Source organism: Lasiodiplodia theobromae (assembly GCF_012971845.1).
Source record: "Lasiodiplodia theobromae strain AM2As chromosome Unknown scaffold_29, whole genome shotgun sequence".
NCBI lineage: Eukaryota > Fungi > Ascomycota > Dothideomycetes > Botryosphaeriales > Botryosphaeriaceae > Lasiodiplodia > Lasiodiplodia theobromae.
Window position 1 is genome coordinate 1 of NW_023336494.1, and position 25,565 is coordinate 25,565.

The 25,565-nt window shown below is 54.4% G+C and overlaps 9 protein-coding genes across 9 annotated transcripts; 2 read left to right on the forward strand and 7 right to left on the reverse strand.

Annotated features, from left to right (window-relative positions):
- LTHEOB_8830 (MFS sugar transporter) lies at window positions 1-759 on the reverse strand (the record flags this gene model as incomplete). The annotated part of the gene is made up of 3 exons (XM_035518351.1): window positions 49-376; window positions 496-641; window positions 694-759. Coding segments are annotated over 3 exons (540 nt in total), but the record flags the coding sequence as incomplete, so codon positions are not given.
- A 2,014-nt stretch (window positions 760-2,773) lies between these two features.
- Window positions 2,774-4,064, reverse strand: LTHEOB_8831 (uncharacterized protein; the record flags this gene model as incomplete). Its single annotated transcript, XM_035518352.1, has 4 exons — window positions 2,774-3,195; window positions 3,250-3,599; window positions 3,651-3,853; window positions 3,909-4,064. 4 exons carry the CDS (start codon window positions 4,062-4,064, stop codon window positions 2,774-2,776), a joined length of 1,131 nt encoding a protein of 376 aa, XP_035369730.1.
- Window positions 4,065-10,747: 6,683 nt separating this feature from the next.
- Window positions 10,748-11,428, forward strand: LTHEOB_8832 (C6 zinc finger domain-containing protein; the record flags this gene model as incomplete). Its single annotated transcript, XM_035518353.1, has 1 exon — window positions 10,748-11,428. One exon carries the CDS (start codon window positions 10,748-10,750, stop codon window positions 11,426-11,428), a length of 681 nt encoding a protein of 226 aa, XP_035369731.1.
- A 1,179-nt stretch (window positions 11,429-12,607) lies between these two features.
- LTHEOB_8833 (uncharacterized protein) lies at window positions 12,608-13,942 on the reverse strand (the record flags this gene model as incomplete). The annotated part of the gene is made up of 4 exons (XM_035518354.1): window positions 12,608-12,826; window positions 12,919-13,236; window positions 13,307-13,746; window positions 13,828-13,942. The coding sequence occupies 4 exons, from the start codon at window positions 13,940-13,942 to the stop codon at window positions 12,608-12,610; spliced, it is 1,092 nt and encodes a 363-aa protein (XP_035369732.1).
- Window positions 13,943-14,658: 716 nt separating this feature from the next.
- On the forward strand, window positions 14,659-16,268 carry LTHEOB_8834 (C6 zinc finger domain containing protein; the record flags this gene model as incomplete). Its single annotated transcript, XM_035518355.1, has 4 exons — window positions 14,659-14,661; window positions 14,770-15,312; window positions 15,362-15,517; window positions 15,567-16,268. The coding sequence occupies 4 exons, from the start codon at window positions 14,659-14,661 to the stop codon at window positions 16,266-16,268; spliced, it is 1,404 nt and encodes a 467-aa protein (XP_035369733.1).
- A 44-nt stretch (window positions 16,269-16,312) lies between these two features.
- LTHEOB_8835 (Aspartic-type endopeptidase) lies at window positions 16,313-18,226 on the reverse strand (the record flags this gene model as incomplete). Its single annotated transcript, XM_035518356.1, has 3 exons — window positions 16,313-17,956; window positions 18,010-18,035; window positions 18,094-18,226. The coding sequence occupies 3 exons, from the start codon at window positions 18,224-18,226 to the stop codon at window positions 16,313-16,315; spliced, it is 1,803 nt and encodes a 600-aa protein (XP_035369734.1).
- A 1,098-nt stretch (window positions 18,227-19,324) lies between these two features.
- On the reverse strand, window positions 19,325-20,398 carry LTHEOB_8836 (Six-bladed beta-propeller TolB-like protein; the record flags this gene model as incomplete). The annotated part of the gene is made up of 1 exon (XM_035518357.1): window positions 19,325-20,398. The coding sequence occupies one exon, from the start codon at window positions 20,396-20,398 to the stop codon at window positions 19,325-19,327; it is 1,074 nt and encodes a 357-aa protein (XP_035369735.1).
- Window positions 20,399-21,296: 898 nt separating this feature from the next.
- On the reverse strand, window positions 21,297-22,814 carry LTHEOB_8837 (FAD linked oxidase; the record flags this gene model as incomplete). Its single annotated transcript, XM_035518358.1, has 1 exon — window positions 21,297-22,814. The coding sequence occupies one exon, from the start codon at window positions 22,812-22,814 to the stop codon at window positions 21,297-21,299; it is 1,518 nt and encodes a 505-aa protein (XP_035369736.1).
- Window positions 22,815-23,531: 717 nt separating this feature from the next.
- LTHEOB_8838 (Het-s domain protein) lies at window positions 23,532-25,271 on the reverse strand (the record flags this gene model as incomplete). Its single annotated transcript, XM_035518359.1, has 1 exon — window positions 23,532-25,271. One exon carries the CDS (start codon window positions 25,269-25,271, stop codon window positions 23,532-23,534), a length of 1,740 nt encoding a protein of 579 aa, XP_035369737.1.
- Between the last annotated feature and the right edge of the window lie 294 nt (window positions 25,272-25,565).

Genomic DNA, 25,565 nt, shown 5'->3' on the forward strand with positions numbered 1-25,565 from the left:
GGGGGGGGGGGGGGGGGGGGGGGGGGGGGGGGGGGGGGGGTGACTCACAGCATCGACGAAGTAGAAGGCGAAACCCAGAAGCGCAGACACGATGTACGAGCCCACGACGCAGAGACCCTGCGAACCGACAAGCATGCCTCGGTTGTGTGGCGTTGCCAGCTCGGCAGTGTACGTCGGCGTGTTGGCGAAGCACATGGCCGCGCCGAAGCCTGAGATGGCGCGGCCAGCGAGGAACATGGCGATATTGTGAGAGCCAGCGGACAGAGCACTGGAGAAGATGAGGAGGATTGCGGCTACGCCATTGGCGGCACGGCGGCCATATCGGTTGGCAATGGGAGCTTGTATGATGACACCCAGGAGGGCACCGCCGAAGAAACTAGAGACCGAGTTAGTGTTGTTCAAGCAATTGGTGATGAGCTGATGTGGGTTGGGGCTTCAATTGATCGTTGCGGACAACCAATTGATGAGACTATGGGTAGAACAAGAAGCACTTACCCTCCGACCATGCCATTGGTGCGCTCAACGGCATCATCTGGTGTGGACAGGAACTTCGCCAAGAAGGTCGGCTGCGCCAAAGTTCCCGTCAGGATATTGGCAGCATATCCGTAAATGAAGCCACCAAGACCAGCGAGGGCAATAGTCTATGCAGGTTAGCACGATTGGCAGAAAAAGACGGCTCAGGGACAAGCGTACAGCATAGCTCGTGGCACTGGTGTGACCACGGCCGACAATAATCTCAGCAGCAGGTTCCTTGGCCATGGTGGTCAACGTGAGGAAACACTGGTCAATTGACGAGGGAGCGCCTGGTCGAAGGAAGGAGAGCACGTTCAGCGAATCTGGCGGGGAAGGCTATAAGATATCCGGCATGCCTGTCCAAAACCACGCGAGCAAAAGACGAGTCCTCGCCACACACACGTGGCTCTGAGACCCCTTACTCGCGGACGAGGAGGAACAAGCCGTTGATACAATAGTTCTTGCATATTGGTACTGCAATTGGGCGATGTTCATCATCTCTTTCGGCTAGAAGGTTGGCGAGCTGCAGATGTAGCCCCCACACTATCACGGATTTGCACTCCCCGATTTGGCGGTAAGCACCGCGTGGTTCTTGCCTGATTGCCTGGAGGACGCGACCATCTTCAAGCGCGGCTCCGGCTCATGAAGAAAAAGGTGACGGGGCCAGGGGGCGGCAGTGTCGTTGCAGTAGGACGATGCCTAAGCGCTGCATGTACAAGGGTGGAGCTGGCGGTTTGATACGCCGGCTTGGCAGGATTTCACTATTCTCCCCATTGCGATGCCATAAGAGGCGTAAACGGGTGGGGATCCGGGTTTCATATACAGGCATCCCGTGCCGATCCCAAGCGGGCGGATTAGCCACCCCATGTCCCCTGCTCCACACCGTGGCCAGAACCTCAGCTCTGCCGAGCGGCGCAGTCGAACGCTCTGATCTTTACCACTTTGTGCCGCACTTCTCATGCGTGGTTATTCCTTTCAGTCTTCGATGCGCATTGCTTTTGTTCGGCGGTGAAGACTTTGCTGACTCGGCCGGCGACGTCTCCGCCATCTGCTCCCGGCCACGACTTCTTCATCACGCCGTTCACAAGTTTGACCACGAGTCCAGCAATTCATGTCAGCAAGCTCATCCCGGTTGGGCGCCGAGAAATGCTTGACACCTTTGCGGCGTACGAGCTGCTCCACACAAGAGGCGACGAATCATGTCATCGTCCGACGATTCTCGGCCTTATACTTATTAGGACTCGGCAGGATCTATAGCGCACGCTCTTGTGCACAACGATGATCCCTAACTCGACGATTCAATCCTACATTTCTTTTTCGGCTTTCGGGAGGGTGCTTGGCGACTCATGCTCTAGGATAAGGGGCTCCTTCTACACACCTTATCCACTGCTCTTGCACCCCTTCCGGCTCGAGCGACGCTAGTCCTCGCACTGGAGCCCGAATCCTGCGGCCAGGTCCGCTTCGGGCCCGGTACCAGCAACTTGGTGGAATGCAGGGAGTTTGTCGCCGTGCATCAGATCCCTTTGCCGCGTCGCACCTTCTGGTTCTTCCAGCAATTAGCAAGATTGCTCGCTATTCAGGTTTAGTGGGACGCCGTACATACGTATGTACTGTCGCTAACCGATGTCAAACACGTGGGACCGTTTGAATGCCGAGCGGGCCGAGCTGGTCCGCATCGAGCAAAGTATCGCGAAGTCGCACCTACAAGACAAGAGTCAGTCGTTGCACGATAGTTTTGTAAGCGAGCGGTGATCGCAACGGCGATCGACGCACTGCGCTGTTCGTGATGATTCGGGAAAATTCACAGTCGCAATAGGGAGCTGTTGATCTCTTGTAGAGGCAATACCTGACTCAGAACGCGAGCGAGGCCACGCGAAAGATCGTCAACGCTGACCTGATCCTGCTGGTCGATGCGAGAATAACAGCGCACACAATTCACCGCGATTCTGGCATTACCGTGCTTCAGAGACCCACGCAGTAAAACACTGCTGCTGCCCATCGATCTCATGCACAATATCGTATGAGACGAGCCACGGGTGTTGTATCAATGCACTCGCCATGACTCGAGATGATGTGAGACGCCACATGAAATAGGATGTGTTCGATTGGTTTTAAGTTATAAGACTGAGAGCTGTTGCTGGGTATACAAAACTGCAAGTGTAAAAAAAAAAAAAACAAAAGAAAATGTCGTGATTTTGGGCGCCACCGGAAAGACACCTCATATCAAGACCAAGACCGAGAAACCCCCTCCCAATTAGTACTACCTTGCGTGCGCTGAATAGGCGTTGTGCTGCACATTTATGCTCGTATCAGAAACATCATCGTATGTGACGGTGACCTCCTGAACGCGCTGGATCGCCTCGTTGCTCCCCTTTCCGTTGCCCAGGATACTCCTGTCACTGTCGGCGTCGGTGTGCAATGAGGCCTTTCCGGCTTGCGACGTATAAGTGGGGTCCATGGGCTTCTTGGCCGCTCCGGGCATGTAGTCGAGGTTGATGGCGCCATTCTCCGATCTCGATGCAAATCCACTCTTGGACTGCGATTGCTTGTGGTAGTTGCCGTATCCGGACGAGCTCTGGCCGGTGACACGTTTCCAGAGCGGACGCAGGGCGGGCAAAGTGACGCAAACGATTGTCAAAGTCAATTCAGAGAAGGTCCAGCATACGCTATCAGAGCAGGCGTCTGGGTAAACGGTTAGTGTGCGTTGCAAAAACTTATCGGTGAAGCCAAACTCACAGAGATAATCGGCCGAGTTCGACAAGGCATTCAGCGTAGTGATACGGACGACACCACAGATTCCAGCAATCACACCAAGGGACAGGGAGATGCAAATGGTGATTTTCTCCTTCTTCCTCATGTTGAGCTGCCAGAGGACCATCCATGGGAAGAGGGCGAGGAAGAAATCCATGGCGGCCGACCAGACGCAGGTCACGGTTGCAATAACGGTGAGGTTCATGTGGTACGTTCCCTTGACGGCCGGGTTCCAAAGGGCTTCGACGGGCGTGACTTGGGCAAATACGGAAACGGCGAGCAGAATGCTGATTCCCATCATGGAGATGATCCAGAACCAGAGAATAATGTAATGCCTTTTCCATCAGGTTAGCGAGATGGTGGATTGGGGGTGATGGATTTCATACCAGGTCTTGTTAAGGATGCGGATCAAGAAGACGGCGACTGCAGCCTTGCTCGTTCCCATGGCTGTCGCAATAGTGGATTGGCCGATGAGGAAGGCCTTCATTCCGATCGAGAACTCGGTAATTGGCTGGATGTCTGCCATGTGGATGCCGAGTCCATGTTGCGTAGCAATAGTACATATTATGGAGAAAGCAAACATCAAAAGCTGCAGAAAACGTCAGTCGCAAGGCGTAATATGGCGGGGGAAAAGCAAGACGCACCCAAGTGAGAACCAGCAACCAGTCGTCCCAGCCGACCTGTCCTCCGATCTTGCTTCTTGTCCAGTAGCGCAAGGAAATGACAGTTGCGGCGAGAAACGTCTCGAGCCACAAGACTGCGAGGATTTGAGGGCCCTTCTGCTGGATGGGAAGCGTCATGGCGTCAGTGGGGTAGGGTTCACGTCACTCCGAATCCCTCGATGCCGGCGCTGACGGGGAGGGGTGTCGGAATATATTCAAAGGTTGCGTCTTCCCCGGGCAGCATATGATACTTAATCTGAGGCGGACGCTCCGAGAGCTTGGCCATGGCCCGGGGAAGAGGTAACCGTGCATGTCAAGCCCAGCCGCCGGGACGCACACTGCATCTCAGCTAGGTATACCCCAGGCGCAAGACTTTTTCGCAGTCGTCGATCTTCCCTTAAGGAACCCCCTGGATCGGCTGCTTCCACTTTCCGGTTAGTAGGGACTTAAAGGTCGCAAGTATAACTATTTTCAGATCGGCCGTATCTTAGTAGCGGGCGTATGAGGCGTTGGGCCGGACCAGAGGGCGAGGGGAGATGAGTACGGGAGGGCCGATTCCCTCGACAACGCTTCCTTTCTCAAGCCATGGTAGGCAGTCCTTGCAACAGGTTTGATGAAAGGCCCCCATAGCCACGACGGCGTCGCACGCGCAATCGAGAAGTGACTCCGGCGGGCAGCATCGCGCTCGCCTCACGGCTTTTCCTCTCCCGACCACGGCGACGAGTAATGGCAGCAGAGAGCAGCGAGCCAGGGCCCTGAAACCTCGCTTGGCTGCAGGTCCGGCGTTTTCAACGGCATACCAGCCGCTCATTGCGGGAACGGCGTTCGCGCACAGTGTTGTCTGTGCAGAGGCGGCGGCAGCGGGAGGCGGGCGAGTGGGGCAAATGGTTGCCTTGCCGCTGCCGCTAAGCCCCAGTGAGCGGCGGCAACGACATCGTACGCGCACGTTCCGCGCAAGTGCGGCTGTCAAGGAGAAGATCGGCGGCAACCATGGATGAGTAATGAGACGGCCCCACTCGGTTGATGTTGCACCGGCGAGTCGTGGCTTCTCTACAGGGGAATCCGGTCCGAGCGCCTGCAAAGGAAGGACCTAAGTCACCGCCTCGCAACGGGGCTACGCACCGCGGAATCGGGTGTGGTCGCAGGCCGCTAGCCGTCCCTAGCAATGGGGTGGCGTGGCTGGAGATCGGATGGGGGCAATGAGGACGCGTAAATCACTTCCAAGAGATCGCCGTGGGATTGTTCTAGCTCAAAGTTCCTGTTCCTGACAGCCGCGGCCCGATACCACCTGTCAACTGTCACTTGTAAGCATGTGGACCCTGGCAATTTCCTCGCCAGTGGTCCGCCGGGAGATTTTCTGGTGGCGCGCCCCGTAAGAAGTTTAATGACTGCACGCTCGCTAAGTGTATAGCGACTGCGATTATGCATTGTCTCGCTAGTGCCAAGTACGGAGTTGGTCAGGATCTCCTGACAACTACTCCACCATCGCCGCACAGTCTCGACGAGACCTGCCATGTCCATTTCTCTCTTCTGGAATAGCACATCAATATTGTAAGTAGCGTGCGAAGATCGGGGCCGTATTGCACAGCTTGCAGATGACTCCGTCAGAAAATTCACGCAAAAATGAATTAATAATTCATTGGTTTTGGTCCTGTCCTCGAATTCGGCCGGACAGGGAATACTCGGCGCGAACGCACATCATCCAGCTGCTGGGTCAGCCGAATCCTCCTGCATGTAAGCCGACCGTTGAGGGCAACGTGGGATTGTGAGAGACATGCAGCCCGCCGGGGCCTCCTGTGCCGTCCAGGAGGATCAAGGGCCAACGCGTCCCGACCGCCAGAGGGGCGCGCGGCTCTTGTTGCGGGATACAACCCAACTCGTCGAGCGTGTGCCGTGGCTGAAAAGGGAAAAAGAAAAAAAAAACGAGCGGTTTGTCTCAACAACACCACTCGCGAACGTGCTGTTGCTCTTTGCTCGTCTCGACCTCAGCCGCCACTGTCACATTCGTTGATCGCCCGCCTCAGTGGTCAGGCTCGTGCGCATGACCCCGCGTCCAAGTGACTGACTTGTGACTGCAGGTGCAGCCCCTTGCTGTGACCGAACTTCAGTGTGGACATCGCAGATCGGGCAATAGGGGCGGTTGGCTTTATCTCGGGGATCGAGCGCCAAATTGCTATCGTTGCATGGAAACGTAACTTCATGCTTGCCGTCGGCTGTACGAGCAGACTATAGTTTACGAGACCATCTACACAATCATGGCCAAGACTTATGCATCCAACATCAACTTGTGCTCTGCATGGGTTGTGTAAGACACGTGCATGAAGTGTATACAGTGTTGATCAGAACTGAAGCCCGAGACATACCCCACGGGAGGCCTCAGCCGGGGCCCGCGCTCAACATCCTGATACCTTGACGCATGTGTGGGCAAAGCCGTTTCGGTACTCTATTGCAGTATTTATGTATGTATATGTATATATTGGGTCCTTGTGAACCGGCTGTTTGCTGTTGCTCTGAATTAGCATTGAGCCAGATCTAATGTAAGCGCACCAGCAAGAATGAAAAACAAGATCAACTCTACTGAATCAAGTATTGTTTCATGAGAGAATGCAAGTCATGCTCAATGTGGGGTTGCAGACAGGTCAAAGGCTGGCCCGAATGTCGCTCAATAGCAGAAGGTAAAAGCGAGTCACTGCGCCCTACAAAAACTTCAACCATTCCTTCAACCCGCCACCGACAATCCTCGAAGTCTCCGAGTCCGATTCCATCCGCCATTTCGATTATAACGTCCGAATCGCCATCCATCGCCCAAAATCTTAGTCTTATATCTGGCTCAAACTATTTGGTAGACTTACATCCTTGCTCGATTGTGGACTGATCACCGAGCCGCCACGCTTTATTTCGGCATTTCGTACTGCAGCGGTAGTTGTACTACGCTCTGCCCTTGCGCATGGCGTGATCATTCTGCTTTCGTAGCTTTACTTGCGCGGTCTGGATCGAAATCCTAGCAGCGTTGCGTAAGACGAAGATCACGTCACCGAATTTCCGAGAATGCCGGACGAGAGCATGGTGTCTGGAATCCGGGTGCCGATGTTTGGATCACAAGCCTTCAGCCTCAACGCGGCCCTACGAGCTGGCGCTGGGGGGAGCTGAGCCCTGATGCGGTCGCGTTTCCCGAAGCCGAAGGAGTGCCTGTGTAACAACCCAGGTCGACGGCGGTCTCCGCGAAAACCCTGTGCGACAAACCACCTTCCAAGCACTCTTGTACTTTGCTTTATTCAGGTTCGTGAAAGCTTGTGAGGCTGTAGCGGATCTGCCTGATCAACGCTTTTAAGCAGATTAGCGAGAGATTAACTTCAAGGCCCTGCATACAACTATAGAGGAACACGCAATGCATCCTCTGTAACTTGGGGTCTGAAAATCCTAACGGCAAACCAGATCTTTACCGAGTCAAAAGGCCGGAGCCGCATGTCCAATCCGAATTTTCGTCTGACGTCAGACAAAGATAAGAAAAGTGACCCTGACAGCGTGTGGCTCGTTTTTGGGCAGGGATTATCCGCCAGTGAGAGAATTTGGAGCGTGCATAAGGAGCGAAGAGACCCTCAAAAACAGGTTGCTTTTGCTCGGGGATGCGGCTCTAACACGAAAACATACATCAAGCAACGCCACCCAAGACTAGATGTCTCTGTACAGATATCTTCACGAGAACTGACATGCTCGAACCCGTAAAACTAGCCTATTTTCGGATTACATGCGGCTCGGCTGCTACTATAGCACAGTAGGGTTGGAAGTGGCCAGCGCATCGGGCGCGCGGTGAGGCTTAGTAACTCGAGGGCCTACGTGGTACACAGCCTTGCCGTTTTCGGGGACCTCCGCAAGGCAACTGTCGCTCAAAGAAGGCAGCTGCTTGAGCTCGACACCTACAAGCCTCAGTGGTACAAGGCCAGCCAAAGACGTGCTAAGCCGAGCGCAACTAATGGGCTCTGATTGGCTGGTCGAGAACTTCCAGCGGGAGGCGTTCATGCTCCGTACATCTGACCTACTCGTAAAAGACTGCTCGAGCTTGCCACGGAATGGTTGTGTGGTTGCCCTAAGGATTGTGATTGAACGGCCGCGGTGCCTGCGGAAACTTAGCCGCAATCGGTGTCTTACTCATAACCCCACGTCGAGAGGCTATGGCATGCATTAGCTCCAAAGGTGTAACGTAGCTAGGGAAGTGGAGTATATGGTTGCTACCGCGTCCTGATTGCTCCCAGAACCCATCCTGCCTCAAACATGAATTCAGTACAGATCCCCTACACACAATCTCCCAAGACACGTCGGAAATGGACCGAAGAGGAAGATCAAGTACTTTTGAAGGAAGTGGACTTGCAGAGTAAGTCAACTCATACATTATAAGAGTAGCAAAATAATTACCAACACTGCGCGTAGAGCAGCAGGGAACTCCTGCGGACTGGAAGGCAATAGCCCGGAAACTACCCGGCCGCTCCAACAAAGACTGTCGAAAGCGATGGAACAAGATCCGAGCATGCATTGCTAAAGGTCCATGGAGCTTTTCTGAAGACGAGAGTTTGAAAGAAGCAGTCAGGGTGCACGGACTCAAGTATGTTTTTTCTTCTCTTACACGGAATTCATCTTTACTGATGATGCCACCCCAGATGGATCGAAGTGTCACGTATAGTCAAAACACGCAACTCGGACCAGTGTGCGAAAAGGTGGCGCTACGCACTCGACCCATCCATCGACAGGAGCGTTTGGCGGCCACAAGAGGATGAAGCCTTAGTGACTGGGGTAGGGCAATACGGCAAAGCTTGGAAGACTATATCTGAAATTTTCCTGCCGACCAGATCAACAACGGATATCAAAAACAGGTATGACACAATAAGTCGACTGGGAGACCCTTTCTGACTCGAGCAGATACGTTACAATCATGCGCTACAGACGAAAATTCCAAAGGCCATCACAGATGGCCGACCTGGAATCGAATGACGGCCTGGACTTTCTGGAACTTGCTGACGGATTGAGCACATCACCTTCATTCTCAGATATCTCTGGCCTTGACCACGAGAGCCTCTTACAAACAAATGAGGTTTTTAGCATGGTTAATGCTGATTCATGGTTTGTTAACTCCATGAATACACGAGGAGACGATATTCAAAACCTCGATTTTCTCAGGATTATGCGGGACGATGCAAGTCAGAACACTTTTTGGCCCACGGGAAGCACCTCAGACATGACCATGATCCCTCCATGGGGCGCTCAGGCACATCAACCCAGTGCTATAGAACCCTTTGATTGGCTTACAGGGATGGATCCATGGACCAGAAGTTTCGAAGAAAGTGGCGAATTTGCACAAGGGGATCCATTTCAGTCTCATGGTCACTTCAGAGGGACTGATCAATCATCTGTCATGTCTGATGCTCAATTTGGATGGCAGTTTAGGCCGCAAGGATTCGCGAACTATTGCTGAGTACAGTCATTACATCGGTCCGAGAGGAATAAAAACAAAAATTGGAAAGCCAAATTGAAACAAAGATCACCAGTGCTGACAAGGTGTCCTTGAGTTTCGGGGGGAAAAAGAATAAATACATACGGGAAATAGCTAAATGTAGACATAACATTTGAAAATAGAGCTGGACGAGCTATCTATCTACGTTTGATGTAGATTCATATTCAAAGAGCAATGTAAGTTCGGAAAGTCTCCCGGGTTACCGTATCATGTGTCGCCAATTAATCAATGTACCGCTAGGTCGCCTTTTCTCAATCAGTCTTGCAACTTGAGTACATTTAAACCCCCAAATTAAATGTTCAAATATTGGCTATCACGGTTTCTCGTTCAGAATGTCTACAAATTCCCAAGTCCCCAGGAAATGTGGAAAGAGTTGAAATGCACGTGATGCGCCGTCCGCTGCGGCTATTTATAGCGCAGAGCCGTCCTGTCGCCGCGTTTCGCGCGTTGAGACAGTCCCTGTCAGCCTCTCACCCTCCCTTTTTTCGCCTTCACAGGTTGTCCCGCTCTCAAGACACCAACGCTTTCGCAACCGATTCGAGCGCGTTCTCGGGAGAAGTACAGCATGCCAGCCGCAGGTATGGTCGGTGGCAAGGCGAAGCGTAAAACGCACCAGAAGTCGCGTATGGGGTGTGCATTTTGCAAAAGGCGGAGAATCAAGGTAGGTGTGACGTTTGATGGCTCACCATGGCCCATCTCGCTTTTCGTCTTGGCACATGTCTAGTTGCTCTGCATTCAGCCGCACGCTTGTAGCAAAGATATGGATTAGCTGATTGTTTTCGAGTGTGACGAAAGAGAACCCGCATGCACTAATTGCATGAGACGCAATATCTCTTGCGAGTACAAGAACAAGGCTATTGGCCAATTACGGAGAGACACATCCGCAGCTGCGGGGGACGATCATGCACTTGAGCCGCATGGTCAACAATTGCCGTCCCCCTCACCATCTACTTTGGCGGGGCCGGGCCGGTCTGAGGCTCCAGTTGCCCTAGAGACACCCTGTTCTCCAAAAGTCTCCGACATCCAGCCCTCTACGGCTAGCATACAATCTGATTCACCTGCATTGAATCTTACCGATCTGGAGCTTTTGCATGCTTGGCAAAATTCCACCGCACCGTCCATCTCGACTTTCGTTTCAAGGATAGCCTCGGTGCTCACCTTCTGGCGGGTGAGCGTTCCAGAAATCGGGTTTTCCCACCCATTCGTGCTACACGCTATTCTCGCTCTATCCGCAATACATCTTTCGCGCTTCAAGCGCGGCCGCGAGCAGTTTTACAAACTCGAGTCCGAACGCCACTGGAACCAAGGGTTTGCCATGACCACATCCCAGATTCCCCAAGTCAATGACGACAGCTACCACGCATTCTTCATTTTTTCCATGATGTCCTGCATGTACAAGCTGGCCAAAGGGCCCACTCCCGGCGACTATCTGGCCTTCAGCGAGCCGGGCCACGACCCTCCCGAGTGGATCATATACTACAAAGGCTATCATTCATTTATGATCCTGGGAATCGATGCAATGCGCCACGGGCCTCTTGCAGAGCTGATCGAGACCGCCAGCCTCAAAACCCGCCGCTTCTTCGCCCAATCAGCGGAGCTTGCCGATCCCGACCCTATTGCTGACCTGCGTAGGCTCTGCGATGAGGCGCTCGGTAGCACAGGAGGTGGAGCACAGCATGCTCCCTACAACGCGGCCATCGATAACCTCGCTCGTTGTTTCACAATCATGTTTAGCGGCGAGCACGACGGCGAGTTCAACCTCATCATCTGGGCCCTGAACATCCCGCAAGACTTCATTCCTTGCATCCAGCAACGCGAGCCGATGGCATTGGTCATTTTTGCGTACTTTGTAGCACTATTGAACGAGCTTTCGGCGTGGTGGGTGCTGGATGGTTGGGTGAACCATCTCATGTCTGGCATCTGGAATGCATTGTCAGCCGGGAGGAGAAACTGTATTCGCTGGCCAATGGAGCGGACGGGATGGCTTCCTCCGTGAGAACAGGATAGCAGCACTATCGAGAAATCAAGAATTATGCACAACCAGCGGCGACATTTCTGGACTGACATCGCGAGACCAAAACGACGGCACGGACGGATTCTGTTTCCCGAGAGAAATTTTGCTTTTTCGAGTTGACAAGAGATGTTGCTCGAAAATTTTGTCGCGTGGAGGAAGCGGGCCCGTTTTAAGGGGATTGTATGGTGGAAGAAGTTCCGCTGCGCGCCGTACGCTTTCCGCGTTGCGCCTTACGCCTTACGCTTTACGCCTTCCGCGCTGCGTTTTACGCCCAGCCCGCCCCCACAGCTATACGCTTTACGCCGTTTCGCATTCAATCAACGTCTATGAAGTCCTTCATTCGCCGCCACAGTGCTCGTATCTCATCCTTCGAACGCGATGATTATCAATGGATCCTGATGGAGGGGTAGAGAAAAGCCTACATAAACGGTGCTTTGCGTCTTGACTTGGGACCGTTTCTCTTGCCTCATCCTTCACCTTTTGATACCCGATTCCTCACACTCGTTTGACATTTTTTTCACCCAAACCTGTCGGTCTGACGATTTCTATCACATCTTGGTCCTGATAGCACACAATAAAGTACACCTTTTTCTGGAACCTTTGGCGTCCGAATCGAAGTTGCCTTGGAACATTGATGAGTTGTGAGTCCTTCTTGTTTCTTAAAACACCTGGTCCACGATACTGACGCCGAGCATAGACCTCACGATCACTATGATGGAAACCTTCGCGCAAATTGTCATCTTCTTCCTCGTATTCGTCGTTGGCATGGGAATTATTTTGGGGGTAATTCATTTTTGCAAAACTCTTCGGAAGGACAAACAAGTGAGCCGAGTGTGAAGGACTGTTCCTAGCGGCAGACGGCAGGAAAGCAGCCACTATTCTGGAGACAGGGCCTATTGGGGTATGCTCGCGATTACTGAGCTTTTCCGGAGCATCATTATCCAGCAAGGAGGAGGCCCTTTCATTCCCACGCACAAGAAAATTGCGTGAAGGCAGATACGACATGATTGATCTACGTTCTGTCAAATCAAGCGGAACATAGAGTGGCCGTGGGGTAACATCTCATCATTGCTTGGTCCTCTCCCTCTATTCTCTAAGAAAAGAAAATCGTAAACCGAAATCATCGCATTATTTCCCCTCCACAACATCCACCTGGAAACTTCAGTGACCCTGCTCACCCGCACCAGAAAGCGATGTATCACTCGCAAGCGACTGATGTTGCTTCTCCACCACCCTTGCGCCCTCCGGCACCCATGGCTCCGCATCGCCGAGCCTATCAGCAGTCAAGCCGGCGCTCCCCGGGTTCTTCATGCCAGCCTCCAGCTGTCTCTGGTACGAGACGTTCCTCAGTCTTTCGTGCTCGCGCGGCGTGAGTCGGAGCTGCCCGTCACAGAATCACAAACGTCAGTACATCTTTCTACATGTCGCCTCTCTCGCATCCAGAAATGGCGAGGGGAAAAAGATCAACTCACATAAACCTCCACCCCAATTGCATGCACCGTCAATGCAACGAACAACGACATCCCAAACCCAACACTCAACGCCGCGCCGATGCTCGCCGCACCGCCAGGACCGCCTCCCATATCGGCGCGGACGAGCGCGAAGCGGCCCGGGTCCTGGCCGGAGACGTAGTCGGCGCAGTCGGGGAAGGCGTCAAGCAGGTCTTGGGTCGAGTTGTCGAAAGTGTAGAGAAGCTTCGCGCACGGCTCAGCCATGAAGTAGTTGCGACTGGCGGTGGCGACGGTTGCAGCGGTGATCTGGACGAGGCGGGTTGTGATGATGGCGCCGAGCTGTTTTCAAAAAGTTAGCAAACACGCTTTCGTGAAAAGTCTGGTGGGGGAAAGGGGCAGAGCATCGTACATAAAACCACGCCCGCAGCATCCACGCCCTGTGCTGCTCTATCTGCAACCTTTTGATGTTCACGAACGCCAGAACTAGCGAGCCTGTCGTGAGGATGGCCAGCATGCCTACCGCAGCCTGCACGTCCATCCCGCCGCCGAATGCGTGGCGCGCTATCATCAGCGCGCCTGCGTTGGCAACCAACACCAGCAGGATGATGATGTATCCGTTGATGCGGTGGAACAGGATGATCTTGTGCCGGATGGCCGGCACGAACTGCAGTGTTGCGAGGAACGCGGCGGGCAAGATGCCCCCCAGGTGCAGTGTGATGCCAATTCGGTAGAAGTTCTGGACGTAGTAATAGCATTCACCTGGAGAGGCGCCGTTGGCTCCGCCGGAGCAGAAGACGCCACTGAAGTCGAGGTATTGGAAACGAGCGAGGGTAAATCCGAGAAGGGCGCCTGCGGAGGAATGGGGGTTAGCAGGATTTCCAGATATGGAGAAGGGAGACCAAGACAGAAAACAGGAAGAGAAAGGCTAACCGTTGAAGATGAAGAATAGAATGAAGTTGTAGGCTTTGCTGAAGCCGAGAGGATTATAGATACGACGAGCAAGGGCGTTGAATCGGTTGCTCGGGGGCCGAGTAGGTTGAACCATGGCTGTGGGAGGAATATATTGAAAGTGAAAGGGGAGGGTTATATGGAAAAACGCCGAAAAGTGGAAAAGACGCTGGTGATAGTTTCTACAATGCAACCGAAGAGTTGAGATGTGATGCAATGGATATATCGACCCTATGGTAAGGGTAGCTTTATAGAGATATAGACATGATGGGCGCGCATTGCTTCTGAATTCATCCAAGCCCAGAGAAGTATTTTTGGAGTGGGAATCTGACAGTTCGGAGTGATCGTGCGTTTATCGTGCGTTACGCAAGGCATCATTTTTGGCGCCAAGGTGGAGCTCTTGAAGGCCAAGAAAGCAGGCGGTGATATGTAGGCTGTGGTTGAAGATAGAAGGGAGAGAATGGTGGGGGCCGGCGGCGCGCAATGATTCCCGTTTTCGCCTAGCTTCAACACGTGGATAAGCACCACAGCCTGTGCTTGTCGTCATCGACTTTTGAGGCGCAGCGCCAGGGTCTTGCTGCCTATAACTGATTGTTAATACAAGACGCTCTGTTTGTGCAGACACTACGGGAACGAAGCCAACAGCTAGTCGCATTGGAGAGCGTGGGGAAAAGAGTTTACCAAGTGGAGGCTGAAGGAACGAATACGGACGAAGGATCGGTCTCAAAAGCGGGGTGACAAGTCGATGAACGCAGAAAAACCACATTCCCCCGTCGCTCTTTCCTAAAAAAGACGCAATCTGCGCGACACAAGATGGTCGGCGTACCTGGGAGATCCAAAGGCTGTGCGACGTGCAGGCGGCGGAAGAAGGGTGTCGGTACCTGCTCATCCCCCGCAACGCGCAAAGCTAACGCGATCCGGCAGTGTGACCTCCAACGGCCGGCGTGCGGGCAGTGCCTGAAGTCCGGCTTGGAGTGCGGCGGCTACGACAGGCAGCGAATCTTCATCAACCACACCAGCACCGCCCAGTCATGCGCCCTAACCACTGTTGCACCTCCGACGCGTCGCATCCCTGTTGAATCCTCCGAGCGCGCAGCGAAGCCACTTGAGATCGTCCTGCCTGATGCGCTCACCCGCACCGCCTACGAGCTGAAGTCACTCGGTATGTTTTGGGAGGCTTACCTGCCACAAGGCGTGCCTTTCACTTCTGCAAACGCTCAGTTTACCACTGGCTCCTGGCTTGGTATCATCGACTCCATTTTCCACCGCGAAGACTGTCTCAAGCATGCGCTGCTGGCCATGAGCCTGGCCACTGTCGGTCGCCAACGGGGTGATCCCTGGATGGTGAACCAGGGTTACGCATCTCACGGCAAATCTTTGAGAGAGATGGCCTACGCTCTACAGTCGCCCGAAAGAGTGAAAAAGGACGAGCTCGTCGCCGCTTCCAAACTCATGGGACTATTTGAGGTATGTCTTCCCCTCGCGGCACCGACAGACGAAAACCTAATATTTGTAGATCCTCTTTGGAGCCGACGATAGAGACGATGCCGCCCAAGCGCGCAGTTGGAGTAGCCACATCAAGGGTGAATTGGTGCTCATCCAGGCAAGAGGCCCGCACGCACACATGCATGGCCAAGCCCATCAGCTCTTTGTCGACGGGCGCTTCTCTATGGTGAGTAGAGATATCAAGAATTTTATGAGCACAATACTCACTGTTGCAGATGATCCAAGCCGCAAGATCAAGAAAGAAGAGTGTATTCAGTGAGCCGCAATGGAAAGAAATACCCTGGCAGGTCATCCCGAAAACCCCCAAGGACGCTCTTCTTGACATCATGGTCGATCTTCCAACACTTATGGAGAAATTGGATAACTTTGTCGAAGGCGAGCACGAAGAGGGCGTGACGAAGGTTCTCCGGGAAGCACTCATGCAAGAATGCTGGGACGCCGACAGACGCCTCCTGGAATGGGTCAGGACCATGAAGTTCTTCGTCGACGTGGACAAGGTCGCCCATGTAGAACAGGTGGGAAACTTCGCTGTCGCACAGCTGATATACTTCTACTGGGCCGCTTGCATCATGCTGTTCAGCATCCTCCAATCTGCGAATATGACGTCGGCTCAGCCGGATGCTCTCCCGCCTCGGACCGACCCGCGCGTCTATGCTCGAAAGATCGCCCATTCGGCCTCTTACTTTTTTGAGCCCGACGCGGGCCTGTTCGGCGCCCATGTGGCGTCTTTCAGTATAGGCATGGCCTTGACCGTCCTCCGCAGAACGGGCACGAGTCCCCAGGACAAGGAAGACCACGAACTGCTTACCCGCGTCCTCGATATCCCTGGAGTCAACGCCACCATCGGCAAGTTCCTCTACAGCATGAGGGCCAGGTACGACGTCAACCAGTGCCATCTCCGCGGCCCAGTGTCCTAAACGGTGGGCTTTCCAAACGTTGGCTTCAACCTGCAGAATCGTACTTACGCTGGCCTGCCTGTCCCCGGGTGCCCTGCGTCCAGCTCGCTTGCATGATGGTAGCTCTCCAATTCCCCTGGCCACTTGTGGCCCCCAGCCATCTCCACGACCTCTCTCCCCGCCAGCTCCCCGCTTTGCGTTCCCCACAGCGGCTGCTGCTGTTGTAGGTGCTGTTGCTCCGGACCCGATCCCATCTCCGCCGCCATGGCCGCGCCGCCCGCAGTCTTATTGTCCTTCTTTCCCCTCCGCAACCACCACACCACACCCACCACAACACCCACAACCACGACCGCCGCGCCAACGCCCACCCCCGCCTTCGCGCCCGCAGACAAGCCCTCTTCCACGCTCTCACTATCATCACTTCCCGTATCCGTCGTCGTCGACCCGCCCTCCCCCTCCTCCAGCGCGTTCAACACGCCCTTCCACGTCTCCGCCCACCCAGGCGCGCCCGTCGTCCGCGTCAGCTCCGTATCGGCCTCCTCGATAGTCTTCACCACCACTTCCTCAGCCACACCGTTACCGTTTATGCCCGCCGGGCCCGGCGCCTGCGCCAACCACGTCGCGCCGCTCTGCCAGTTCTGACCCAGGAACGCCGCCTGCAGGAAGGCGCGGCCGAGGATGGCTTCGGGCTGCTGGTCGCTGGATGAAGTAGCTGTGTAGGGTCGGCAGGGAAAGTACGTCGAGCCGCCGGCGGAGTCGGTGACGCGGGAGCTGAGGGTGAGGTTGAGGAGGGCGAGGGGCACGGCGATGGTGGTGTTGGACGCGAAGGTGAAGGAGAGGTGGTGCGGAGAGGTGACTAGTTGTTCGTACGAATCTGCGGTGGTGTCCCAGATGTACAGCCCGTAGTCGGCGTCGTAGTTGACCGGAAGGTGCGCGGCGATGGAGGCGCAGGTGGAGCCGGGGAGGTAGAGGTACGGGACGCCCGGGTCGGCGCGGGTGGTGAGGGAGGTGGCCGTGCTTGTGTCGAGGAGGCCGGTCACCGAGGACGAGGTGGTGTTCAGCAAGGCGCTTTCACCCGATTCCACGCCCAACGACACGTCGACCAGCGAGAAGAAGCCGTTGTCCGCGGCCGCGGACACGGGGTCCCCGATGACGCGCGCCTGGTCGTAGCCGCCCCAGTACAAGCTTCCCGGCACGCCGTGCGCCGCGGACCCCACGTGCAGGCCGTAGCTGATGCTCGGGATGGCACTCTGATTATACGCGCGCGGCAGCGTCAGGTTCTGCGACACGGCCGTCTCGCCGTCGGCCGCCGTCCAGTTGAACGTGGCCGCGCCGCCGTACAGCGACAAGTATCCAACATCCAGCGTGTACGCCTGCCCGCCCGGATACGTCACCGACACGTTGTCCGCCACGGCCGTCGCGACCATGTTCAGGTACTCGGTGTCGCCGTCAGCACTCAGCGTGAAGCGGTCCGACACGTAGCGCAGCGTCCCCTCGAGGCCCATGACGGCCGTCGTGTATATCCCGGCTTCGTCGTTCCACGCGTCGGGCCCGAAGGTCGCGCTGTTCATGGCGGCGCGCAGCAATTGCGCGCCGCTGCCCTTCCACATGCCCGTCGCCGGCGATTGGCAGTTGGATTGCTGCGAGGTGCAGGCGCTGGCGTTGACGATGACGGAGGTTTCGAGGAGCGAGGGGAGGAACCATTGTGTCTTGGTTTCGAACGTTAACGCGAGAATGCGGGGCAACGAGGAGAGCAAAGTACCTGGTCTGGGAAATCGATGTTGAATGCTTCAATTCAGTCAGCACCTTGTCAGTACTGAGGACGTTAGCTTTGAGTTCCACGTACTGATTACGTTCCACGGCCCGTCGGGCCCAACCGTCTCATTAGAACTAAAAGTTATTGGCCACGGACTGGCGGCTTGCGATAATGCGACGCATGATGTAAGCGAAGCAAGCGTTGCTAGTCTGTTCGAAATCATATTTGCGGAGAAGGGTTGTGGATTGATCTCCCGGAGACAGCCGGCAGCGCGCTTTCGCGCACTACAACAGCAGAAGGATGGCGGGAGCAACACTGCGGGAACCAAGGATGCACCGCCATTATGTACTTCCAATTTCCCCCGGGGCCACTGCCAAGCCGCCTAGGCAGAAAGAGCGGCCGCTTACACGGACATCCGGGCGGTGTTGAGAGCGAATGGTCACAAGCAATAAAGCTGAAGTTGGGGGCGGAAAAAAGCCCCCTTTGCTGAATGGCCCCGCGGTTTATTTTCTCTTACGACAGGGCTAATTAGCGCCACTGCATCTTTGATTTGGATCTCCTTCCTTTTGGCGTCGAAACCACCGACACGTTCACATTTTGCTTTGCCCGCCAGGCTGGTTTGGGATAAGCTTATCCGAACGCTTTTCCCAGTCGCGCGGAGCGAATGCACGTCAGGCCCCCACCATTCCCCAGCGATCTTCAGCCGCCGTCGGCCTCCTCCGTTCGACGGCGGTCGAGATGGTCTCGTCGTAGCGGTCTGGGGAAGCTTCGATGGAGGGTTTCAGCATGAAGCGGATCGTTCTCACCACGTGGCTTGGAGGAGGCCAAAAAAAAATTGCTCCGGCCCATCCGCGAACACTGCGCCGGCGCCCCCCGGAGGATCTTATACCGGTACTATGTTTAGCCAGGGTGCAACCCGCACAACTTTCCAATCGGTTGGGAGAAGCGGACCATTGCGGGGAAAAGTTAAAAAGATTCCCTTGTCGGATTGAAATAAAGTTCTGATGCGCGCGGCACAGCATCCCGTCAAGTTCAACGTCATTACAAAGCTGTTGTCGGATCCCCAATGGGCACTACGCAAAAGGAATACAATCCTGGGTCTTGTCGCAGCACTGATTCGAAGCTGTTGCAGCTAATCAGATACCAAAAACCGTCTTCAAAGATCAGATCTTACTGTACAAGACTACCCCGAGCCGCCTCATCACATGCCAGGAACATTGGCGTTTGTATCTCGTAGTAAACATCAATTCATCCTAGAGCTCATTAATCTTCGACAAAGTACACCTTTAACATAAACTCTCCAACACACATCCATATCACCTCAGTACCCCAACCTCACCGCAACAACCTTCCCACCCTCCACAAACGTCCCATTCACCGGCGCCGCACTCGCACCCCCCGTCGTCACGAACAACGTATCCTTCCACACCCCCTCCGTCCTCCCAAACGCCGCCGACGACGCCCCAGCAACAGTCGTGCTGTTCAATCCGCCCGCAACAACGGCACTGCGCCCGCTCTCCTCCACCCGCGTAATGACGTTGTCGTTCAGCCCAGCCAGGTATCCCACAATCTCGCCATCCCGTCCTTCCCGCCTCACCGCGAAATCGTCCGCCAAGTGGCCCCGCGCCACGACCTCGGCGTCGCCGGCGGGCTTCGCGGTGGCCGGGTCGACGGGCACGCGGCAGAAGAGGCGGCGGGGGGAGTTGACGTAGTAGGCGTAGCCGAATGGGGAGGGAGAAGAGGAGGAGGAAGAGGAGGAAGGAGGAACGTAGCGCAGGCCGTTGATGCCGAGCAGCAGGCCGAGGTCGGTCGTCGGCGACATGGTCGCGTTGTGCTGGAAGAAGACGGCGTGGGCGCCGGTGCGCGGGTCGAGGCGCCAGATCAGGCCGAGCTCGGAGTCGGAGATGAGGAGGGAAGGAGTGGACGACGTGGTGGTGGTGGTGCTGGCGGGCAGCGTGGCCATGCCGTTCAGGAGGCCGGCGGTGGGGAGGTTGGCGATGAGCGTGATGGCGGTGCCGTTGGTGGTGAGGTCGACGCGGTAGACGGAGTTGTCGGCGATGACGGCGAAGACGTCCGGGGCGAGCTCGGTGATGCCTGTGAGTTGGGTGTGGTTGGTGAAGTTGTGGACGAGGGTGGCTGCCGGATCGGCCGTTGTGTTGGGTGGGTGGGATGGGTTGATTTCGTGGAGGGATGGTGTGGGCTGTGTGAAGGTTACGAGGAGGTTCCCGTTGTGGCGAACGGCGATGTTTTCGACCCAGGTTCCCAGAGGGTATTGGTATACCGTGTGGGTGCTTGCGGCATTGAAGACAGCATCGTTAAGGATAGGTTGAGAGATTGCTGTCGCCGATAGTGAGAGAAGAGGAAGAAGATGGAAAAGGCTGGCGAAGGTGACCATTGTGCTGTGCAAATGGGAGAGGACTTGCTTGAGTCTTGAGGTTCGAGTACGGGAGGCTACTTATATTAACTGCTTGAGTCAAAAGAGGAGATTGTATGTCGCTAACCTTAAGTCTTTCGGGCCTAGCAGGCATTTACTATGCGAGGAGCAGGCAAATCAGAGAACTCCCGATCGGTAACATCATACGTCTGCTGAAAATGTGGGGCTCACAGAGCTCGCCATCTTAGCAAGGGCCTGCAGAAGGTCTGAAATTATGCGGCATTCCATCCGTGCTTTCGTCAAAGGCCCAGTTCAACGGAGTTTAGACGGCTATACGCGCCGTTAAGGCTTTGTTTTCTTCGTAGTGTTTGCCGTTCGGGCCGTCAGTCCTTTCCTGTTCCTTAACAGGCTTGATACCACGATCGTGGATCTTGATTAACCTTCCTATCTTTCACTTAGCCAATGACAATGAACTCCTTGACTCGAGCAAGGGGGACAGCGCTGAGAAGAAGAATGAGCTCTGGAGGTTGTAAAAGATTGACACTGTTATTGAGGTTACAACTATGACATCAGTAGAGCGGAAATAAAGAGAATCGAAACAATCTCTCGTCCTCCTCGGGGGTCTGATTATCTTCAAGGAAAATTTCTTGTATGACATCGATGTTTAGCCTCCAGTGTCGTCGGCCGAGGCAAATCTTCGGGAAAGGCGGCTGCGTCATTCGTGTAAAGGGTTACGAAGAATAACAGAGGCCTCAACATGACCCTTCCTCACCAGTCGCTGCTTAATCAAGCTGTAAATCGTGTCTCATAGTTGAATGGTATTGTCGAGCTTCTGTCTTCTGATGGAAGTGAGAAACGATGCCACGTCGGCTACACTGAATCCCGCATTGGTTACACCCCCAGTTTGACGTGAAGGAATTTACTTTCTAAGCAGATGCTTCCCGCTGGTTCCAGAAAACATGGCCGTTTTGACACCCCTGAGTCCACTGATCGGCACTCTCTCCTCCTTCGCCTTGACCTTTTCGTACACATTTGGCAGTGTCTCAGCATTGTACTTCTTCCTCAGGCCCTCATACCATTCTCTGTCATAGATTTGCCAGAACTCCTCCTCTGTGTAGTAAGCGTTGGCGTATAGCCACTTGAATCCGCCAAGCCGTTTTACCTCAGCCTCCAACGCGCGGTTCACCTTGACGAACGGCTCCGCCTTACGAGGTCCCGGACCCCAGACGCCAACGTTCAAAAGGAACTGCGGGCCTCCCGCACCGGTTCCCGCCGCACCGGACTCTGTGGCTGAATCCGCTGGCGATTCTGACGCACCGTTACCATCGGCGAGCTTTGGGTTCCTGCCGATCTTAGCGTGCAGAGGCACCGCTGATGCATTCTCGACGCGCAGTGGGCAAAGCCAGAGCGGGTAGGTCTTGGTCTCCTTGTCAACCCAGTTGATGAAGTCCTCGGCGCTGTCGAAGGGGAGCGCGAGATCCTGGATGATGTATTGCTGGGTGAAGCCGCTCGCGTTGAGGGCAGCGTACATGCGTCGGGTGTGCATGAGGCGATCCAAGACCAGGCGGGAGAAGCGGTCGAAGGGTGTGTAGAAGCGCTTAAATGCGTAGCGGCCGGTCCAGAAAGCACCGCGGTCGTAGCGGAAGAGGTAGTCTGTGAGCGGAATCACTTCGACGTGATTCTCCTTGCCCACCTTTGTGACGGAGTCTGCGTGAAGGTAGAACCAGTTGTCCCAGGCACGAGAGAAGCGCTGAGGTTTGATTGAGGGTGAAGAAGGGGCGTCTGTCATCTTGCCAAGCATGATGGAGCCGCGCTTGAGGGAAAACATGATGCCATCGATGTACTCGTGCGCTTCCTCGGCCATGGCGCGCTCTACGGTCTGGATGGCAGATTGTACGCTATCAACGGTTACGTATTCCAGCTCGACAAACTTCTTGGCGGGAATGAGCTGAAGCTCAAACAATGTGGTTACACAAAGAGTGCCGTAAGTTCCAGGGGCACCGTAGAAGAGATCGGGATTCTCGGTGGGCGATACTTTCGTGATTTCGCCGGTGGGAAGGATAACGTCGCACCAATTGACGATGCGGTCGAAGAAGCCCCATTTCCACGAAGAACTCTCGCCAGCCACGCCGGAAAAGCCGCCACCGGTAGTGATTCCGGGAAACTCCATGACGACGGGCGGTATCAGGCCATGTTTCAAAGTCTCCTCAGCCAGAGTGTCCATAGGCACGTTGGGTTCGACAAGGGCGACGTTCCGTTCGGTATCAACCTTCAGGACGCGGTTGAACTCGCTCATGTTGATCATCTTCTTCCTGTCGAACTGTACAATTCTGGTACTATTTGTTGAGCCATGGTAGATACGGAACGGCTCCTTGCGCTTATAGAAATCCTCAATGTGGGAAGCAATGGCCTTGACGGCGCTGTTGTGGTGGTCCATACTAGACATTATGAACTACTGCTGTACATGGGACGGACAGACAGGCGCTAAAGTGATCGGACCGAGCAGAACAAACACGGCTGACAAGCGATGTATGGGGGAATCTTGGGTATCAACAATATCCGAACGTTCCGGTGCGTTTGCGTGACAGGTGAGAGAAATCAGGCGGGTGGGATGGTTGGTCCCGACAGGAGGAGCGTCGTGTTGTGCGCAAATTAAGAGATAAGCACGGAAAAGAATGAATTGCACCGCGACGAATGCTGAGAAGTTGATAGGGGTGTGTTGCTCTGAACAACGTCACGCGTCGGGGCTGAGACTCCATCATACGATGACGCAATGCAACCTTGTTTTAATCTCTCCCGGCCCGAAAATCTCCCGCCCAGGCAGCCAGAAATAACAACCTACCCGGAGATTCTTCCTTGCTCGGCTCATTCTCTGTCAAATATTTTAGGACCAAAGTTCAATACGCACCTTTGGTAGTACTCTAATTGAAAGAAGCGCCGTAGTTGCGGCGGAGATCTAGCAAATGCGCCCGAGGTTAAATAGCTGTTATATGCGCTTAATTGAATGCTAAACATGAAATCTACTACAGTGAAGATGAGATAAAAGGAATAAAAGTATGCACAGTTCTAATATTTACTGCTATTATCTCACCCGTTAAAAAATGCACTGCATGCTTATTGAAAGGTCTCCGCCGATCTCTAAATCTCTCGTCTCTCAGCAGCTACATCTACCAAGCATCTCCACAACTGATTTCTGAATTTTCAAGGAATCCTCTGTCTTCTCACAGTCCGATTCATTGTTTGTGAGACAAAGAGAGACTACATCGGTGAAATTCTGTCCAGCAGTGTGAGACAACTTTGCCATCTCTTCCGCGTCATATCCGAACTCGACAAGCGAGGGTAGAGGCAGCATCTTCTCGTCCCGTTCAGCCTTTTGGATCCGTTCAGAGAGATCTGGAGTGCTGGAGTGTAGATCTACAAGTCTCTCCCATGAACCAAGCTCTAAAAGGACACACCCCAGCGAATATAGATCAAACGCCTTCCGGAACGATTGTCTGTCCGCTCCTCTTGCTGATGGATGTCTGTACAGGTCGTCCTCCAGGGATGTTTGCGGCTGTCGAGTCAACATCTGGCCATCTTCAGTGTCCGGCCGAGCGTTCTCAAATCCAATCAAGTAAGCTGTTGTACCAAGACAGTGCTCCAATGATGCACCCTTATTCGTGATGAAAATTATGTTCTCGGAGCGGATGCCTTTGTGTAGCCAGCCGGCGGTATGGAATTGAAGAACGGCTTCAGCCAAAGCCATGGCAATGTCGAATCGGCGGCTTAGCGAAGCCTGTGGCTGCTCACAGATGATTTCGTGGAGTGACTTGAGCTCGATTCGGCCGTTAAGCTTTAGCGAAGAGAGGTTGTAAACCAATCCGAAGCAATCCAGTTCTTTCCAAGAAACAAGGCCCATGCACGGTAGTACTGGAAAAGCGCTGCCATCCATTTTCCCGAGGAGAACGGCAAGGGCTTTCATTTGGGGCTCCATGAGATCCCAAGTTTCTTCTTCTGCCGATCTCCACTCAATGAGGACATCGGTATCTCGGTATCTTCCCAATTCAATACCATAGCATTCCAATCGCGACGCAGGAGGTAGCGGTTTGAGCCTTTTGGTGCTTAGAAGTTTGAGCTTTAGACCCATTTCGACCAAGGTTGCCGCATCTAGCGTGTGATCCGGGTTCTTTCTGCCCACGATCGACATGATCTGCTTAAGCTCCGCGGCTGCTGCTATCTGCCGGTCGTTGAATGATTGTTTTGGATAGAGAAGCTGCTTAATGGATTCGAGTTCGGCTGAGTTGGCTGACCTGGAGACCAGATCTCTTAGAAGAGCTTCTGTGGCGAGTTTCAGCCGATGCTGATCCGCCGAGTCGAGAAGGCTGTACAAGCGGTTGTTGATATCTTCTATCTCGCTGACGATTCGAAGAGCCTGAGTCTTCCCAACGGCGGCCCACTTGAGCCTTTTGAGAGGTCCATTTTGGGAGTGAATAAACTTGCTGCTGGGTTGATTGATCTCCGGCTTGAGCCGCTGTAGCAGCTTTCCCAGCGTGCTTTCACTGGAAGCCTCATTCTCGATGTCGCTGGCACTGATGATCTCTTCCGGAATGCGTAGCTTGTACTTCGCTTCCAGAGCTTCCGCAGAGGTCATGAGTGCTTTTTGCTGATTCAGCAATGTGACGGCTAAATTCCAATTGAGCTTTTCCTGTGCAATGTTGCGGACGCCGGTTCGCTCTCCCCACTCGCACAGGCGATGCCGTTCCCACACCAGTTTAGAACGCACAGAGTCGCCATCACTGCCCATACTTTGAGCCGTATAAACGAATCTGTATGCCTCGAGGCATCCCTCAAATGCTTCGAAAGCCAGGCTAATGAAGCCAGCAATGGCGGCGGCTCCTTCAACGCCTGAAGCCATGTTTGCTTCTGTCTGTGGAATCGTCGCTGGCGGTAGAGGTGGGTGTAAGGCTGACTTAAGTAGGGGCAAGGCTGTCGCGCGGCTCAGCTCACACGCACATGAGGCTGATTCTGTGGTGATAAGGGTGCGGGGTTTGATGGGGGCTGAGAAGCTGAAGTTTGCGCCCCCGCAGCATGAGTGGGCTGTGTGACCCGCAATCCCGAGTCACACGTAGGATTCTATGGCGCACTTAGCTATGCTAAGTATACGAGCAAACTTCAACGTCCGATAAACCTCAGCCTTGGGGGTGCTTCC